Source organism: Podarcis cretensis, assembly GCF_951804945.1.
Source record: "Podarcis cretensis genome assembly, chromosome: 16".
Lineage (NCBI taxonomy): Eukaryota > Metazoa > Chordata > Lepidosauria > Squamata > Lacertidae > Podarcis > Podarcis cretensis.
The window spans coordinates 16,028,569-16,046,663 of NC_137186.1; the positions used below are offsets into that span (position 1 = coordinate 16,028,569).

An 18,095-nucleotide genomic window follows, 5' to 3' on the forward strand; every position below is an offset into this window, starting at 1 on the left:
AGCCAGATGCACTCCCTTCTTGCAAGCACTGGGAGCAACTGGGAACACAGTTTAAAGCTCCCAATTCTTCCTTTGAAGCACTGTCCTTTCCCACATGGGCATGTATGACATCATGGAAGGCATGAATGATGACGTGAGGTGCAGGGCAGTTGGGTGTCCCCAGAACAGCCTAGTGGGCCCCGTGGGGCTCCTGGACTGGAAGTTCCCCAGTCCTGCAATAAATACAAATACAGACATATCATAGGCCACTGAATGAAGGTGGGGTTTTTAAATCAAGCCACACCCATACCCCCTCTAGCCCCGCCCACTACTCGAATGTGGCCCCCAAGAGCTTTTCCATGAGATAACGTGTGGCCCTTAAACTGAAATGAGTTGCTCTATCTTGGGCCTTGACAAGGCGAGCCTCCCAGAATCCTTTGAGGACCCCACAGACTCAAACTCCTGCTTTTCCCATAAGCCTCTGCGCTGGGAAAATGAGCCGCTTCAGCTCCTTGCTAATAAACTCTCTGAACCAAAGGTTCACCCCACCCCGGCCACCTTAAACTGTTATCCAATGACAGATAACGAGCTCCTTGACGTCATCCCTTCTTTACGTCCTTCCCGCAAACGCAGAAAGCGTAGTAACCCGAGAGGCGGGGGAGGGAGGGGCTCAAGTACAACCAATCAGAGTTCCTCGCAGTTTCGAGTCTCCCACTTTTCAGCTACGTTTTCCGCCCACCGTGCTTCACAGCCAATCCATGACCACGGCGGCGCGGTTTATAGCTGAGCGACAACCGATAGACCCAATCCACTTCAGTCCTGCCTTTCCGTTGCCTTCCTGCCAATCCCTTTCCCGCGAACGCGCCCTTCTTCCAATCGCCTCACGGCGCGGGCTGAGCGACACGAACCTTGCCCAACGGGGTAGTGCGCGGGAGCGCGAAGGACGGGTCCTGCGACCAATCGCCGCCTCCCGCCTTTGTGAGGGGAGACTTTGGCGTGGAAGGTTCGCGAAATCGCGGCGGGCGCCATTGCGTGTGTCTCTCCGTCTATGGCGACTGGAGCGAACGCGACGCCGCTGGGGAAGCTCCACCCGCCCCCGCCGCCGGGCAAGGCCGGCTACCCGCTGCCTCCGCCGGGCCTGGTCATGCAAGGGCCCCCGCCTCCGCCGCCGCCGCCGGGCCCCGCGCAGGCCCAGCCTCAGCCCGCCATCCCCAGCCTCATGGCGGCCGCCGCCTTCCCCTTCGCCGCCCTCCCGCCGCCACCGCCGCCGCCTCCTCCGCCGCCGCCACCACCACCGCAGCAGCCCCAGCCGCCTCCCCAGCAGCAGCAGCCCCCGCCGCCGCCACCGCCGGCCCAGCAGCAGCAGCAGGCTCAACAGGCCCAGTATAGCCAGTACCGCTTCCCCTCGCCCCCGCCGCAGCCCCCGCTGGGCCTGGAGCAGCAGCAGCCCCCGCCGCAAGGCCCGCAGCACCTCCACCACCTCCAGCAGCAGGACGAGGGCGGACAGGCCGGGGCCGGGAACCAAGGCAAGTCGGAGGGAGGAAAGGCACGCGGCCGCCAGCGCCGCCTAACGTTTTATTACTATTATTTGATCGCTGTTGGTATGAATGCCTCGCTGTCCAAGAGGCATTTGAGGTAGGCTAGGTTGAGAATGGAGGGGAGGACAGTTCAAAGGCACAGGGTGAGAGACGGGCTCGAGAGGCATCCTTTGCCATCACAGCTACCCTGCTAGGTTGGGCTAGAGGGGTGTGAGAAAGTGACTGTCCCGAGATCGCTCCGGAGGAGGAGCGGGGCCCAGAGGCTGATCGCCGGTCTCTCCAAAAAGACACACTCCTGAGCCGCCACACAGGCTGTGTGTAAAACAAGCGACGTGGCCCTTCGGGGTAGGATTGCCACGTGGTTCCTCTGCAGCTTCTAATGGTAGTTTCAGTGCTCCTTATTTTAGGGATTTTTATGTTCCTGTTACAGGCATAGGCTAGGGTTTCTGGTCAAATGTAATAACTCAATTTAAAAGAAAAAGAAACCAAGTTTAACTCATAAAAGAGCTAGCTGCACATCAGAGAGCTTAACCAGATGTCACGGATGAAGCCAGATAGAGGGATTTTGAACTCCCTTTCATCTCATTTCCTTTGTGTTATGTTTACAAACATGATTCTAGTAAGCGTGACATTAAACACAGGGAGCTAGAGAAGGAGTGGATTGAATGAAAGAGGAACGAATAATAAAATGCTGGTGTGGCTTTATTACTGTTAATAATAATAGGACTGGGAACACCCAAGTTTCAAATTTCCAAGCTCACTGGGTGGCCTTGGACTCATCAACCTACCTCTCAGGATTGTTGTGAGGTTAAAATGGGGGGTGGAGAAGAATCAATGTGTTATAAAAACAAATATAATTGTGCTTATTATGGTTTGAGAGAGGTTTCTAGTTGGGAAACAGTGGACATGGTTTAAGGGAGGTGTGTAATCTGGTGTGTTGGTGCCTTTGAAAAAGCTGGCTGTTTCCCTGTGGATAAGGATGGACAAAATGCAGCCTAGTTGTAAGACTGTTAAAGAATTGCGTAATAAAGCTTCTGTTTTTCTAACTCATATCATTTTTAAGGGCAGTTAATTTTACCCTGATTTTAATGTTCTCCAGGAAAAATCATTTTCAAAATCTTGGAATAAGACAAAAAGTCTTGTAAGTAGATTGTAATTCTGTGGAAAATGTTACACATCTGAAGGAACTGTCATTCATGTAATTTTGCAGTGCTTCATTTGGTGCAAATACTGTTTAATAATTAAGCAAATTACTTGAGATATGTACCAGGGTATGTGGAGAAATACGTAGTAGGCTCTCATGTTCCAAATGTTTGCTGATCTAGAACTAAATAGTACTGTAGTAGCTTTGCGTCCATAATCTTTGAAATCCAAAGGAACTAAAGAGTTGGTTCCCAGATTGCAAGAGACCCCATTGTCCATTTTATCTGTGTGGGAGCTTGATCATTGAAAGAATAGAGATGGTTTTGTTACGCTTTGTGCGCTTGTGATATGCTTTCAGGACCTTGTCACTCTTCCCCCGACTACTACTACTACTACTTATTATTATTATTATAAATAATAATAATAATATTATATACCGCCCAATACTCACAGGACTAATTTGTTCTGTTAAAATTGTTTTTAATATTGAATTTTAAATTGCTGTAACCCACCCTGGGACCTGATAGTAAAGGGTGGGGTAATAATAATAATATGTCATGGTGGGGAACTTGAACAATGCTAACTAAAGGTACCTTAAAGCCAAATTGAACTTTGACACTTATTAACTGTTCCTTTAAAGAAACCTATCTGTCTGCAGATTTTCCCAATAAAAAGAGGAAGAGGAGTAGATGGAACCAAGATACCATGGACCAGAAGACTGTCATCCCTGGAATGCCCACAGTTATCCCTCCTGGGCTTACCCGTGAACAAGAGAGAGCTTATATAGGTAAATACTCGTTCTTTTCCTGTTTTCATTTGTTCATGTTAGTACTGATCCAGACACTATTTTTGGTTGTGTGCGTCTGAGGCATTTAAAAATTGTGCTTTTAAGGGCTCAAGTTATTCTGGCCTTGTTTTCATTTCTTAAAATAGATGAATATTCATGTCTCTGCTCAGAGTGAATTGTGCGCCATCCTAGCTCCTTGTACTGTTTGGGTGAAAGAGTGTCCTCCACAGGCACAGTAGAAAAGCTAAAGTCCTTTGAGGTGCTGGGGAATGAAACTTGCTGACATTTACTTAATTGGCCATTAAAATCTAATCAGGAGGGTCTCATTAGCTTCACAGACTCCCTGCTAACAGAGAACACTAAGAGTCCCTTTTCAAGCTGTATTGTTGGAAGCAAGTACCTCTTTTGCAGTGGAATATTGTAAACTAACCTAACCATGGTTCCCTTCTGACTTTCTCTTATGTTGCTATGCTAATTCTTTAAAGCTAAAATTGATACTCCAAGGTGGTGAAGATTGTTGATGCCACTCAAAAGCAGGGAGAGCCCCCTAACTTCTGATTTTTGATGGGTGGGCTTTGCTAGGTTAGTTTGTGGATCTGTACTCACGTACACAATTGCTGGGAAAGAGACACTGTTCGGTTCTGTGGGAATCATGATGTTGGAACTGTTAACTGTGAAAACTGGGGAGTGACAAATACTGGGGAGTGACAAATGATAAATGTATGTGGAACAGAGAACGTTATTTGCATTATTTGTATTGAGAAACGTGGTGTGACTGTTTATTTGTGACTGTTGATCAGTACTCCGACTGAAATCATTCTAGTGTGCTCTGGTGTTACATTACATGGTACAGTCCTTGCCTTCTCAATAAACCAAGTTTTACCCTGAACATAAGGCCATTTAATTACTGTTCATCTCATTAGGATTGCACAATAAGCTTTTAACTCCTTTCTTATGCATAAATCACTGAGAATTTTGATATATAATGTATAGCTATCCATTAATACTGATGAGAGCTGCTTTACTGCTCTAAAGGCTTGCACAATTTTCAAGGTTAAGTCAATGTTTATACAGTGCAGAATGTTCTCTCTTGAGTCGGTCAAAGTTTCTGTATTGAAAAGGTGTGCCACTTAATGCAAGTTGGAAAAGCTGGTTGTTACCTTGTGCTCTGCACTGCATTCCTAAAGAGTCAGTTTTCTTAACATTTCTGAAGTTGTTTTTTTATTTTTTTAAAAATTTATTTCTACTTAGGCTTTGCTTAACCAAGCTACACTACCTGATCCCTACCTTATATTCTTATTAACAGTAACTTGGTACTTATTTAATAGTTTTTACAGATCTGGTAGAGAATCGATGTGGGCGAAAGAATGGTTGGCTTGAAATGATCAAAGAGAGCAGCCCTGCTGTTGAACCATTTGGTTTAGAAATGCATTAAAAATAAATTCTGATATGTAATTAAGCAGCTCTGTCAGACGCTGCTAACAAACAGCTCTGTCTGTAAATGGATAGAATTGGGTCAGAATTCTCAGTCTATGCGAAGATACGAGTGCTCCATTTGCTTAACTAACTGGTATGGTGAAGATGTGCCTTGTAGTCCACAACAGAACTAGGTAAAGAGGCAGAGGAACGTGTGACCTTTATTGAGCCTAAATACTATCACAAAGGTACATGCACATCTGTAATAAGGGAGTGAGGAAGGCTCCTTCTATGTGAAAGAGAATATACCATTAATGTGAGAGGTGAAATACCAGTGTCAAAAAAACATAGTATTGTAGCATTTCAATAAAGGAAAAACAATTTAAAAAAAAACCAAAGCTTTGCTTGTGAGCAAGCTCTGGAAATAAGTTCCAACGTGTTCTGAATTTCGCCATGGTCAACTCTATTGATTTCAACAGGTGATTGATTTGCTTGAACCTTTTCAAATTATGTTTACTTCAAGGAGATCAAACATAAAGAAGTAACTGGAGATTAGAGCTTGTTGAAGGTTTTTCATGTCTCTTAGAAGATGAATAAGTGGGAACAAAGTTTGAGAGAGATTCTACAGTAGAGCTAGACACTGCCTGGCCTGGAGGAGAAAAATTGGCTGATGAACTTTAGGCTGTTTTCTGCATTCTTGGAAATGTATTTGCTGAGGACTGCAGGCTTTCTCAGTTATTATCCACATTGAGAAGCTTTGGTGACACACAAATGATGTTCATAATATGTCTTGTGTGATCACCAGTAAGTAACATATTTGTTCCTTCAGTTCTCTCATGTCTCCATAACATAATATTTAATGTCCAATAGTGTTTCAGCCCCACATTTGTTTTCACGTTTAACATCAACTGAAGAATCTAGATGTTTTCAATTATTGATTAGATAAGGTTTGCCAATGCCTAAAATAATGAAGGAAATATTTTAGTACCAATTTTTCTGTTGGTTTTGGCTCACACATGGAATGCATTATATTTTGATATATGTACAACGCTCAACCACCTAATATCTCATTTGTAAGATTGTGGCTGGAGAAACTGACAGCTAGTTGCATTTTCTGGCATTGTTGGATTTAATTTTAAGGGATGTCACAATAATATAAAAATACAATATTAAAATCAGTTAAGACAGTTTACAATTAAATATATTTAGGGCTCATTCTATTATTTTATCTTGGGTGTCAAAGGCCAAAGTAAAGAGGTGCATCTTCAGGGGATGACAAAAGATATACAGTGGTACCTCAGGTTAAGTACTTAATTCGTTCCGGAGGTCCGTTCTTAACCTGAAACTGTTCTTAACTTGAAGCACCACTTTAGCTAATGGGGCCTCCTGCTGCCGCCGCGCTGTCGGAGCACAATTTCTGTTCTCATCCTGAAGCAAAGTTCTTAACCTGAAGCACTATTTCTGGGTTAGCAGAGTCTATAACCTGAAGCGTATGTAAACTGAGGTACCACTGTACAGTGAAGGTGCCAGACACATCTCTGAGAAGGAAATTCTACAACTTAGGGGCTGCTGCAGAGAACAACCTCATCAGGGCCATCATGTCTGAACTTCTGAGGGTGTTGAACTACCAAGAGGGCCTCCGTTTGCTGAGCACAACACCTGAGAGCATCTTTAGGGAAGGAGTTGGTCTTGCAGAATTTGGGGGCCTAAACTCTTTAAGGCTTTAAAATGCTAATGTGAGCACCTTGAATTGGGCAACCAATGCAGCTCTTAAAAGGCAGGTATTATGTGCATTCTAAATGGAACTCTAGCCAGCAATATGGTCACTGCATTTTGGACCAGTTGAAGTTTCTTGGTCATCTTTAAGGGGGCAGACACAGTAGAGTGCATTGCAATAATTCAGTCTGGAAGTTGTTAGAGCATGGAGTGCAGTGGTTAATTCATCTCAGCCTAAAAGGGGTCCTAGCTGTGCACCAGCCAAAGCTGGAAATAGGCATTCCTTGCCACCAAGGCCACCTGAACCTCCAGTGACAATCCAGCAGTTTACCTGACCCCAAAGTATGGGGTCTGCTTCTTCTTGAGGATTCAGCTTCAGCTTACTGACTCAAATCCAGCCTCAATTCATTGGCTTGTGTTTTGGCTCTTTATAGCATCTTCCAAAGTTACTCTCAGTTATTTCAGGGGAATCTCCCAATTTGACATGGCTCCATAGCCAGCATTATTTGTGCTTGTCCCCCCCCCCCTTTGTGTGCCAGAGGCCTATGGAAAGAGGGATTGATGGTGTCTCATCATATTAGGCTTTGGAGCAAGCAGAAGTGGCTGCTTTTGTTTTTCCCAAAGCTCAGTGCAACATGGAGAACAGCCCTCCCTCTCCTGTATATAGAAACCCTTTTCCATCTCCAAAGCTCAGCATGAAATAGAGGCCTCCTCTAAGATCTCAGCAATTCATGAGAAGCTGGGTTGTGTGGTGTTGAGTGGCCTTCTCTCACCAGGCCTGCTGCGCCCTGGAGATAGGTTTTGTCAAGCCTGGATTATCTGCATCTTCTATGTTCTGTTACATGTATAAGGAGTCTCTTATTAATATGGATGTGGGTGTACCTTTGCTTAGTAGTGATTTGGCTCGCAGTCTACAAACCATTTCCTCCATTGTAGCCTGACCGATGTCTGGGAGACTTGAACAAAGCTGCTTCAACAAGGGGCTTCGGTTCTGAATCCCAAACCAGTTGCTGCTCTGCCTTTGATACTCTTCACTAGTTGAGCAAATACTAATCCTTGCGCTATGTTGGATGAACCAGAGTAATTTTTTTTTATTCTGGGTGTAAAAATCGATTGGTACATGTTTGACATCTGTTAGTACTGGGTGTTCAGTTGTCTTTGTGCATTATTGGATAACCAGAAAATTAAAGCATGCTTTCCTTTAATTATGCAGTTCAATGTTTAGTGTTTGCTAGTTAGCAAAGGGTTACATAATACATGCAGAAGCATGGCCAATATGACAGAATCTCAAGAAAGAGACAACTTCTGCTAATTGGGTATGATCTGTGCAGTTTCAAAGTTCCATCTTAGATTGACCAATGCATTCATAACAAAGCAAGATGGTTCTGATGTTTTAAAAGAAGTAAGCATTGGTGATGCCCATGCTTCCTACTAGAAGTCTTTGTCCAATGCCAATTATAGAAAGTTGGGATGATTATCTTTCAGTAGGCTGGAAATAAGATTCACAAAGATTAGATATTTTATTTTATTTTTTGCTAACTCTCAGATGAATGCTTTGCTTCCTGATGTGTAATGTTTTTTGAATACTTGCTAGAAATAATGAGGGACTGTTCTGGAATCCTGATGAACATATTTGACTGAAATAACATTGTAGGGTCTCCTGATCTTTATATTGATGAAGTATCAGTCATCCCTTGCAAATTCTCCAGTTCTTCATGCTTTGATGTTGAGATTTGAGATGTTTTTTGGTAACATTGTCTTTTTTTCCATCCTTTTTTCTTTCCTAACCTGGTTTCTTCCAGTGCAACTGCAGATAGAAGACCTGACTCGTAAACTGCGCACAGGAGACCTGGGCATCCCCCCTAACCCTGAGGACAGGTTGGGAAACAGTTTTAACCAGCTGACAGTAACATTTTTTACCTTTTTCAATAATTTTTTGGTGGCATCATAATGTCAGTTCAATGCAATTTCTTCCTAATGAAATGTCTTCAGTGGTCTAATTTGTCAGAGATGGTAGCTGAGATCTTACTTGCTAGGGAAGGTAAAACCAGAAAGGGATAAAGGTTCCATCCTTGCTTGAGGATTTCTAAGTCTGTAGTTTGCAATTATTTAACCCGACCTAAGAAAAAGATACATATATGGTGGCCAACTAATTTTAACCTGTTCAGTGCTGGTCTTGGGCAAGTGTCCAGAGGTTTTTCTCGCAGGTTCACACTGAGGAATCCTCAGCACAGTCACTGAGTCTGAGCAGCCTGGAAACTTTTTCTGACAGCTGATTTTACAGTACTTTTCAAGTGGTGGCTGAGCATGGTTTTTAAACCAGATGGGTACTAACCAATTTCTTTGGTAGCAGCTACTACACAGCATTGGCCAATATCTTGGGATTTGGGGCCCAAGCAGTATTGCACCTGCAGTATGCCGAATTGGACACCTGTGGTTTTGTTGGGCTTCAGTGTCATCCAACAAAATAACTTCTGTGTTTGATTCGTTTTTTAATTGGCTTGTAAACATTAATTTCTTTATCAGAAGGTATAATCAGGAAATTGTTGTGTTATAGCATGTTGCACAACTTGTAAACTAATTCTTGTTCTTGAAGTGGAATACACTTTCCACTTAAATTTGGCCCAACTGAAACAGTTATTTGGGACCGTAAATAAACATGGTGAGGCTGCCAGTAGTTTTGGATGCCTTGCAAAAGAAAGGAGCTTTCAGCTCTAGTTCATGGGGCCTGATATTGCCTATTTTAGTTTTAAAAGTACAGTTGAGGAATACCTTTTGGACTCCCATAATGGGCTTTGGGTTAAACTTGACAGGTGAACTCATTCTTGGTGGGAGCAGATTTATATGCCTTATTTTTGTGCTTTAGAAGAGTAACATGAGGTGTTGGGTCTTAATGTAACCGAAGGTTAATACAGAATGTGGGGTGGGAGTGGGGGCTGCAGTTACTGTCATGTATACATAAGATGTTCTTGAACTGAGACCATATTGGCTAAAATACATGATGCCATTAACATATAGTAAAAGTGAATTACCTCACTTGCTTGCAGAAAGACAGCTCTTACTAAAGGCATGAAGCTATTAGATACATTCAGCGTTAAACATTTCCTGAAGGTTTAATCTTGGAACCATCAATTTATTAATTACCCATGTCTTTGTGTTTAAAAGGATCTACTCAGCTAGTGAATGGGTTTATTTTAAACTTATTAATGAATGCTGACTGGGGGAGATAAAATTGTTCACATTGCTTTGGGACTGTTAAGCCTTCTCAGGTCCTAGAAACGGAGGTGTAATTTAGATGTGATCACTCCTTACAAAATCTGACCTTTTTATTTTATATTCTTGTGTTGATGATTCACTTCAGGCTGAGAAGACATTGGGATCAACTGGCTCTAATCAATCCTTTAACCAACTAGAAAGAAAGATTGTCTAACTAAAATCCCAAGGTTTAGGTTTCTGATTACTTCAAGGATGTATTTTTTTGATAACATGACCAATATCTCTTCCCTTCTTGCAGCTAACTCTAAATTTTTATTTCAATATGTTTGGAAAAAGATCCATAAACTTAAGCAGAATTCTAAGAGTGTGGCTTTTTTACCGCAAGTGCAGCTGTGATAAATCAAACTGACTCTTTTTAATTTTAGTTATAACATTTTTATTTGTTAGAACCTCTGGGCATCTAAACTACATGGAGAAAGCAGGTCTGTCTCTAGCGGTTTACAGGCCCAGACTGTGGCATGAGAAAGGTGGGCTTGTTGAACTTCTACCCACCCCAGTTCTCTAACTCTTAAACACAGTAAACAGGTTCAGTCGGCCTTGATGCAGCCAGCAAAATGGAGGTAAAGCCAGGACAGAAGCCTTGACCCGTCCACGTGGTGCCAGTGAAATAGACATAATTTGTATTGCCAGAAAGGGTTTGATAGAAGCTTAACCTGTCTTGTTACTTTTCTGATGTTAAAAAGTCCAGGGTTAACATGAATAATTCTTTATTGATTTGCCTCCTGCACCAGGGTTCTTTCTAATTGTTTGCCTCCATGGAATAATGAAGTTGGAAAGTTTGTTCTTTGTGTGAATCAACTTTCTCCATCTTCCCTGCCCCCCCTCCCCTTTTTTAACAACAGGCACACTCATGGCAGAGCTGTTGTCATGGCTGTGTGTGACCCCACTCCCTTTTCTGCACCCCTCCTTACCCAATAAAATACCCCAGTTTTTTTCTTCCTGGTAGCAGGCAGTGGTTTGCTACAGCCGCCTTGTCCATGAGGCATTAATGGGCATGAGTGAGTTTACACCTTCCTTTCCTGTGGTCTCTTATTTCATTTTATTTTTCTAAATTGTGCTAGAGTTGAGGGGAAGCCTGTACTTAATAAATAGCCTCAAGGGTTCAGTTGCATGAGAAATAACTGGAGATTGTTCCTCTGCAGGTCTCCTTCCCCTGAACCGATTTACAATAGCGAGGGGAAGCGTTTGAACACCCGTGAATTCCGTACACGCAAGAAACTGGAAGAGGAGAGGCACAACCTGATAACAGAGATGGTGGCTCTCAACCCAGACTTCAAGCCACCAGCTGATTACAAGTAAACTGGGGGGAAAAGACAAGTTTGGGGTTAGGGGTAGCTTCTTTCTTGCCCAGCCTATTACTTGAAATGGATCTAGCTTGCCTCACAGTCACTTTGAGCTTGCTTAGCAGGATTTCACATAAATCAAAACTGAGTAAAATATATTTCTTAAGAAGACTCAGCAAATGACATTATAGTCAGTCAAATACCATTAAAATAAAGAATTGAAAGGTCTTCGGCAGTCACCTAAACACATCTGGATATCTGACAAGTTAACAAAGAGGAGAGCTCAGAAGGTGAGGCAGTGCAGCTGAGGAGACCCTGCTCTGCATTCTCACTCACCAGATCCCGAAAGGTGGGGGCACTCTCAACAGGGTGTCTGAAAATCTTAGGTGATCTGGTTTGTATTTTATCAAAATTAGCAGCCATTGTAGAATCATTTGCTCAATAACCACTTTGAGGTGTGTTTTTTAAAAAACAAGTAGTAATATCATTTTTAATAAAATAAATGAACTGATTATGGCCTCTCAACTGGTGCTATCCCAGGGCCTCTTTGTTTTGAATTGTTTTCAAGGGTTGTCAGTTTGAGCTTGGCAGGGGTTGTTTGTTGGGGACAACCACGCATGACACTTGCTGTCTAATCATTCGCAGACCTCCAGCAACTCGAGTGAGTGATAAGGTGATGATCCCACAGGATGAATATCCTGAGATTAACTTCGTTGGGCTTCTGATTGGACCCAGGTAAGAGCATGTGTTTCTTCCATGGAGGGTGGATAATTAAGAGTTGAGAAGTGGCAAGTCCAGAATCATGGGAAGGTTTTGGGAAATGGTCTTGATGTCAAGGGGTGGTGATGTAGAATGTTGGATATGTGAGAATTGCTTTAGCTCGTGAAGTTTTTCCTCTGATCAGATAAAATGTCTACTTTAATGTGTCACTATTGATCCTTAGTAAATTCAGCAGGCATACTGTAAATTTTCTGTTTCTCCCCACAATATTTCCTGAATGATTAAGACTTTAATTATGAGGCAAGGCTGATCCTTGGAACCTGTTTTGTAAACCTTGTACAGTAGCAATAGGATTAGGTTCCTTTAGCTATGTTGTTTCCTTATCACTGAAATTTATTCCCCCTGCCTTCAAGATAGCAAGATAGCCTCCTAGTTGTTTGTTTGTTTCTGAAGCTGTTAGTGGTGGGAGTGCCTTTTCTCTTTTGAAGACACTCAAGAGTGTTGGATGTTGATTTCAACTCTTGGATTTGGGTTCTCCCCATTCTAGAGGGAACACATTGAAGAACATTGAGAAGGAGTGTAATGCTAAGATTATGATCAGAGGCAAAGGGTCTGTGAAAGAAGGGAAGGTGGGCCGGAAAGATGGCCAGATGCTGCCTGGTGAGGATGAGCCACTTCATGCTTTGGTCACAGCTAACACCATGGAGAATGTGAAGAAGGCAGTGGAACAGGTAAAGGACACAGAGGGCCAAGCAACAAAACACTGTGTGATCCTCCCTGTCTCATGCATTGGTGGGTGTTTTGGAAGTTTCCTGCATGCCCCCTGGAAGGACCATGGTAATCCAATCCGACCAGTGATCCAATCTTAATGATAGAGCAACATGCACTCCTCTCCTCTTCTAGATCCGTAACATTCTGAAGCAAGGCATTGAAACTCCAGAGGACCAGAATGATCTGCGCAAGATGCAGCTGCGGGAACTGGCCCGCCTCAATGGGACACTGCGTGAAGATGACAACAGGTGCGTATTGGTTAGTGCCCAATTTTGCCCACTGGAAAGGAGCTCGGGTCAGTTACAATCTTTTCTTATTACTGTCCCATTTCAGAATTCTGCGTCCATGGCAAAACACTGAGACTCGCAGCATCACCAACACCACTGTGTGTACCAAGTGTGGAGGAGCTGGCCACATTGCATCAGATTGCAAATTTGCCCGGTAAGCCTCAGCTGGGAAGGCCTTAAAATTGCACTGCTTGTGCTCCAGAGCGAGGAGCAGGGCATCATGCCTGTGACAAGGTGTGAGCACCTGCTTCCTCTGAAGTGTGAAGATTTAATGTAGGTGTTTTATCCCTGGAATAGCTCACTCGGTAGAGCATGAGACTCTTAATCTCAGGGCTGTGGGTTCAATCCCCACGTTGAGCAAAAAGATTACTGCAGTAGATGACCCTTGTGGTCTCTTCCAACTCTACAATTCTATGGGTGCCTTAAATAGCTTCTGGTAGAAGTGAAGATACCCATAATTGGCCAGGAGGGGAGGATTACTGTCCAACTCAGGACTTGGGTGTTTTCGATATTGCAGTTAGGATCTTGGCCTCTGTAACTGGCTTTCTCCTTCCAGGCCTGGAGACCCCCAGTCAGCCCAGGATAAAGCACGCATGGACAAGGAATACCTGTCTTTGATGGCTGAGTTGGGAGAAGCTCCTGTCCCAGCATCGGTGGGATCATCTTCTGGACCTTCCAATCCACCACTGCCAAGTGGTCCAAGACCTTCGGGGCCAGGAAACAACCAGCCACCTCCTGTGAGTAGTCATGGTGGAAGGTCTTGGTGAGGGCAGATTGGAAGACATGGGAGTAGATTCTTCAAGTATTTTGAAAAGGAATAATAGGATTGAATTAAGCCAGTGTGCCTGGCAGGACATCAGAAGAGTTTGTTATGGTCCAGGAAGACTTTGTGTTATGTGGAAGTAATAAGTGTAACATCCTTGGACGGCTGAGGGTGTTGTTAATTTTGGCAAGGCCTCAAAGGTAAGTTTTAAAACACTTGAGCACTGCTTGCTGAAATTTCATAATCCTGTAGTGAGGGGTGAGCAGATATTCCCCTTGGACAGGGGTTAGGATTTGATACTTTGCACTGACCGATGGGGAATTCACTTCTAGTGCAGAGTACATGGCCTGTGATCTTCCTCATTTGTTCTTACCTCCTTGGAATAACTTCTCGTTTCCATCTCTCTCCTAGAACCGCCCGCCATGGATGAACTCTGGCCCCTCTGAAAACAGGCCCTTCCATGGCATGCATGGTGGTGGCGGAGGTGGAGGCGGTGGTGGAGGAGGAGGGGGACCTGGAGGGCCTGGTGGCCCTCACAATTTCCCCCACCACATGTCAAATATGGGAGGACATGGGGGTCACCCAATGCAGCACAACCCCAACGGTCCTCCACCTTGGATGCAGCCTCACAACCCACCAATGAACCAGGGACCACATCCTCACGGTCCCCCCGGGCCCCATCACATGGGTGAGTACAATCCAGAACACCACGGGGAGCCTACTGGAGAGGGGGGTGAGCCTTGGCGATCTTGGGAATGGGTAGGGTCAACCTCAGTACAGCCTCATGGGCTGATGAGCCTTGCCCTTCCATAGCCCAGTCTCGTTTATTTTTGCTGGTGGCTGACTTTGTCATGAGGACCTGGGCTGGTGGAGCTCATCCATTCCAACTGTTGCTAAAGCTATGGTCTCTCATTCCCTTAAGATCAGTACCTGGGCAATGCGCCAGTGGGCTCTGGGGTCTATCGCCTCCAAGGAAAAGGTGAGCAACCTGTTTGTTTCTTTTTCAAATTGAGGTGGGGCGCACAAAGCATGTGTGTGGGTGTTACCTGGTTCTACTTAACTGTCTTTCTGGCTCTGACCTTGCAGGTATGATGCCGCCTCCGATGGGTATGATGCCCCCTCCGCCCCCTCCACCCAGTGGTCAGCCTCCCCCGCCTCCCTCTGGTCCTCTTCCCCCATGGCAGCAGCAGCAGCAGCCTCCACCCCCGCCTCCCAGCAGCAGTACTCCCTTGCCATGGCAGCAAAGTGAGTAAGAGCACTTCTTTTAATTTTGCACCTCTGTGACCTGCCTCTGGGCAAGCTAAATGTGGGTTGGTGGCCACTGGCCAGTTCTTCCCTCTCGCTTTCTGTGCCTTGCTTGCACTTGGGGGAAGTTGTTGACCTCTAGCCTGGCCTTCAGCACCTGCAATAAGCCTCTTTCCCCCTTGATTTGCAGCTACATGTTTATCTGAGCTTGGCTCCTCAGGAGGTTCCTCAATTGGCCACCCCTCTGCCTCCAGGGCCTGACTTCTCCTTGCCTTGGCCAATTTTTTGGGGGAAAGTTGGCAGAAAAGCTGGCATATCTTAAATGGGAATCACCTTGGTCAGTGGGGATTGGAGCAGTATCCTAGCTATGGGTTGATTATTGATGGGCTGGGTCTTTTTCTTCTTTGGAGAAGGTCGGATCGGCCATTTCCCTGCTTGATGCGGGGCAGGGAGGAGCAGCTTGGCTCTGAGCTCTTGGGGTGACCACTTGGTGTTTTAAATCCTAGATACGACGACCACCACCACCACGAGCGCTGGCACCGGGGCCATCCCTCCATGGCAGCAGCAGCAGGGAGCGGCGGCGGTGGCAACTTCTACGGGGGCCCCACAGATGCAAGGCAGCCCCTCCATGGTGCCTTTGCCTCCAGGGGTCCAGCCTCCGCTTCCGCCCGGGGCCCCGCCTCCTCCCCCGCCCCCGCCGCCTGGCTCCGCGGGCATGATGTACGCCCCTCCCCCTCCTCCGCCTCCCATGGACCCTACTAATTTTGTCACCATGATGGGGGTTGGAGTGCCAGCCTTGCCACCGTTTGGCATGCCCCCTGCTCCCCCCCCACCCCCACCACAGAACTGAAGAATGGTTTTTCTATACAGTTTTTTCTTGCCAATCTGGAGCCAGGAGCTGGAGGGGAGACTTCTGAAACCCAGCCAGGAGCACATGAGGAGTGTGTGTTCCTCTTCCCCCTCCTTACTCTGTACTTAGAGAGGTGTGTGACTCTTGTCAGAATCCTTTTTTGATGACTGACTGGTGTACTTCAGTAGCAGAAGTTGCCCATCAGGACACTAGTGCTGAGTCTCTCCCCCCCCCCCATCCCACGAACTGAGGTCTGCACCACCATCCTAAAGTTTGGGAAAGTCCATGTGAAACTGCCAGGTCTAGCCATGGTAGTAGCAACGGTGGCAAGGCCCCTTCTGTGTTTAGATGCAGCTCTACCTGCCTTGCCCTCTGGGGTGGGACAGTGGTTTTTGTTCATTTTAAGTTCTTACAGAATTAGATTTTTAACCTCATCTAAGAGACACAAGTTTTCCATGGCCACATGTATCTCCCATCACGGAAAAGTCTTGTCAGTAGAGTTAAAGAAGCAAATGGATTATTTCCGTAGATTTCTTTCTCTGAAGCTGGACGTCGCATGCACTGCAGTTGATACGGGGAGTGCCAGTTTTCTCCCCTTTTCTCCATAGCAAAGGAAAGGCAGAATTCACAGGGTGGGCCTTCCTTTGAAACTGGGAGTGGGGGCTTTAGGCCCTCTCCTCTACTCCCGTTGAGTAGTTAAGATGAAGTCACAATTGAGAGGGCATCTTCATCTCTTTTGAAGTCCATTTTGATATTGTCCATCTGCCTAGAAACTCCTTTCTTTTTACATGCCTTGAGTGTTTTGTGGTTTGGGGTGGACCCGCCCCTAGATTGAATGATTTTTGTTGACAATGATGTGTGTACAAATGCTTCATTCGATCTCCTGTAACCATTTTCTTAATTGCTTTTTGTGTAAGAATAAAAGAGCAGTGAAAGGGAGGTTCCAATTAAATGCAGCTTTTAAAATAGTTCTTGTTGTGCATCCCTTTCCTTTAAAGGGTGGGGGGAGCAGAGGATTCTGTTTCGGGTGTTTGCTGCTACCAGTAGGTGGGGGCCAAGTTCTACAACATCAGCTAGATGTGTCCTGAGAATACTCTACTGAGCCAGAGGGCTCTTCCCCTGTATGCTACTGGGAGTTATCAGTGAGTCACTTCTGTTTGGAAAAGTTCTACCAAATGGCCCTCATCCACTGTCAACTCCCACTCTTGCCAGTTGCTGTTCTTGTCCACTAGTAGAAGCATGTGGACAGTCCAGTCAATTTCATCTTTGAAATTACAAATCTCCTTGATCTGCCTGAATGTGTTGGCGTTGGTTCCCTCTCCTTTTACGGATTTCACTTCCTCTAAAACAGAGTTACAACTTCGGACAGGCTTGAGGCCTTCTGGCTAGCTCATTAATGCCTGCCAGTGGCTGGTGTGTGTGTGTAGCATCTGAGGCAGTGGGGTCCTTTTGAGTAGTCCCCTCTGCTGTTGCTTTGGTGGCTCCAGCGAGTGTGAAGTCTGTCCTCTCCACAACAGATTCCTGCAGCGTTTCCACCCATTCAATTTGCTGTTGGTGTCTTTGTGCGTCACCTGAATACAAAAGTGCTCCAAGCAAGAACATTCTGTTCTGAGGCTTAAGGAGTATGCTGGTGTCCCCGTATTAATCAGCTGTTTAACAGCATTTACGCTGCACAGAGACGGCAGTTAAAGCCAGTTGCGAGGGATGCTAAAAATGGTGATGCATGCCCACCATTTTTGTTCACTGTTGGGATGCTGTGTTCCTCCTTTCTCTTCCACTGCCCCCCACCCCCAGACTTTACTTGGAAAGAGACATCTTGGTTAAGAACTGGCAAAGCTGTTTGGCTGTACACTTGCCGCTACTGTTCCCCCATGAATATAAAGGTCTCCCCACCCTGTTTCCAGTCTGCATATGAGGGTCAGAATATCAATTAGGAGAAAAGCACTGGCATATTTAACATTTATTTAGGTGACTTAAGGTGGTATTAAACCAACTGCAAGACACTCCTATTCATAACTAAATGGCTGCTCTCTTGTCAATTCTGAGTTGCAAATGGGAGTATCATAAACCACTTTCTCTTCCCTTTGTGTACTTTAATATAATCCTGGAAAGAAACCTTGTTGGGATATGGGGAAGAAACAAACCCAAGGAGCTGAGCTGGGGAGCCATTGCCGTCGTATTGGTTGGGGGTGTCTTCCACCTCAAGCACAGGAGTTGAGAGGTAGCTCACCTCCCAAGCAGGTTCAAAATGCACAGGAGATAAAACACCCATAAGTGTCCTGGAATCCACACTTTGCTCTTAAATGGTGTGGCCAGATTTT

At 45.2% G+C, this 18,095-nt stretch overlaps 1 protein-coding gene across 6 annotated transcripts; it reads left to right on the top strand.

Moving 5' to 3' along the window:
• Window positions 1–962: 962 nt before the first annotated feature.
• SF1 (splicing factor 1) lies at window positions 963–16,742 on the top strand. 6 transcript variants are annotated; one of them, XM_079956614.1, is made up of 13 exons: window positions 963–1,505; window positions 3,301–3,447; window positions 8,382–8,457; window positions 10,998–11,150; window positions 11,784–11,873; window positions 12,406–12,589; window positions 12,762–12,877; window positions 12,963–13,070; window positions 13,473–13,653; window positions 14,091–14,367; window positions 14,602–14,658; window positions 14,766–14,928; window positions 15,431–16,742. In XM_079956614.1, the coding sequence occupies exons 1-13, from the start codon at window positions 1,028–1,030 to the stop codon at window positions 15,684–15,686; spliced, it is 2,286 nt and encodes a 761-aa protein (XP_079812740.1). In that variant the 5' UTR covers window positions 963–1,027; the 3' UTR covers window positions 15,687–16,742. The 6 variants fall into 6 exon arrangements, with proteins under 6 accessions (XP_079812740.1, XP_079812738.1, XP_079812741.1 ...); XM_079956612.1 differs by having other exon boundaries at window positions 14,766–14,924; XM_079956615.1 differs by having other exon boundaries at window positions 14,607–14,658; window positions 14,766–14,924.
• The last annotated feature ends 1,353 nt before the right edge of the window (window positions 16,743–18,095 follow it).

Bases quoted from the DNA above. Each gene is read 5' to 3' on its own strand.
- SF1 (XM_079956612.1), top strand. From the start codon at position 1,028: ATGGCGACTGGAGCGAACGCGACGCCGCTGGGGAAGCTCCACCCGCCC. The intron at 3,448-8,381 runs GTAAATACTCGT...GGTTTCTTCCAG, and splicing joins ACAAGAGAGAGCTTATATAG to TGCAACTGCAGATAGAAGAC. The intron at 8,458-10,997 runs GTTGGGAAACAG...GTTCCTCTGCAG, and splicing joins CCCCCTAACCCTGAGGACAG to GTCTCCTTCCCCTGAACCGA.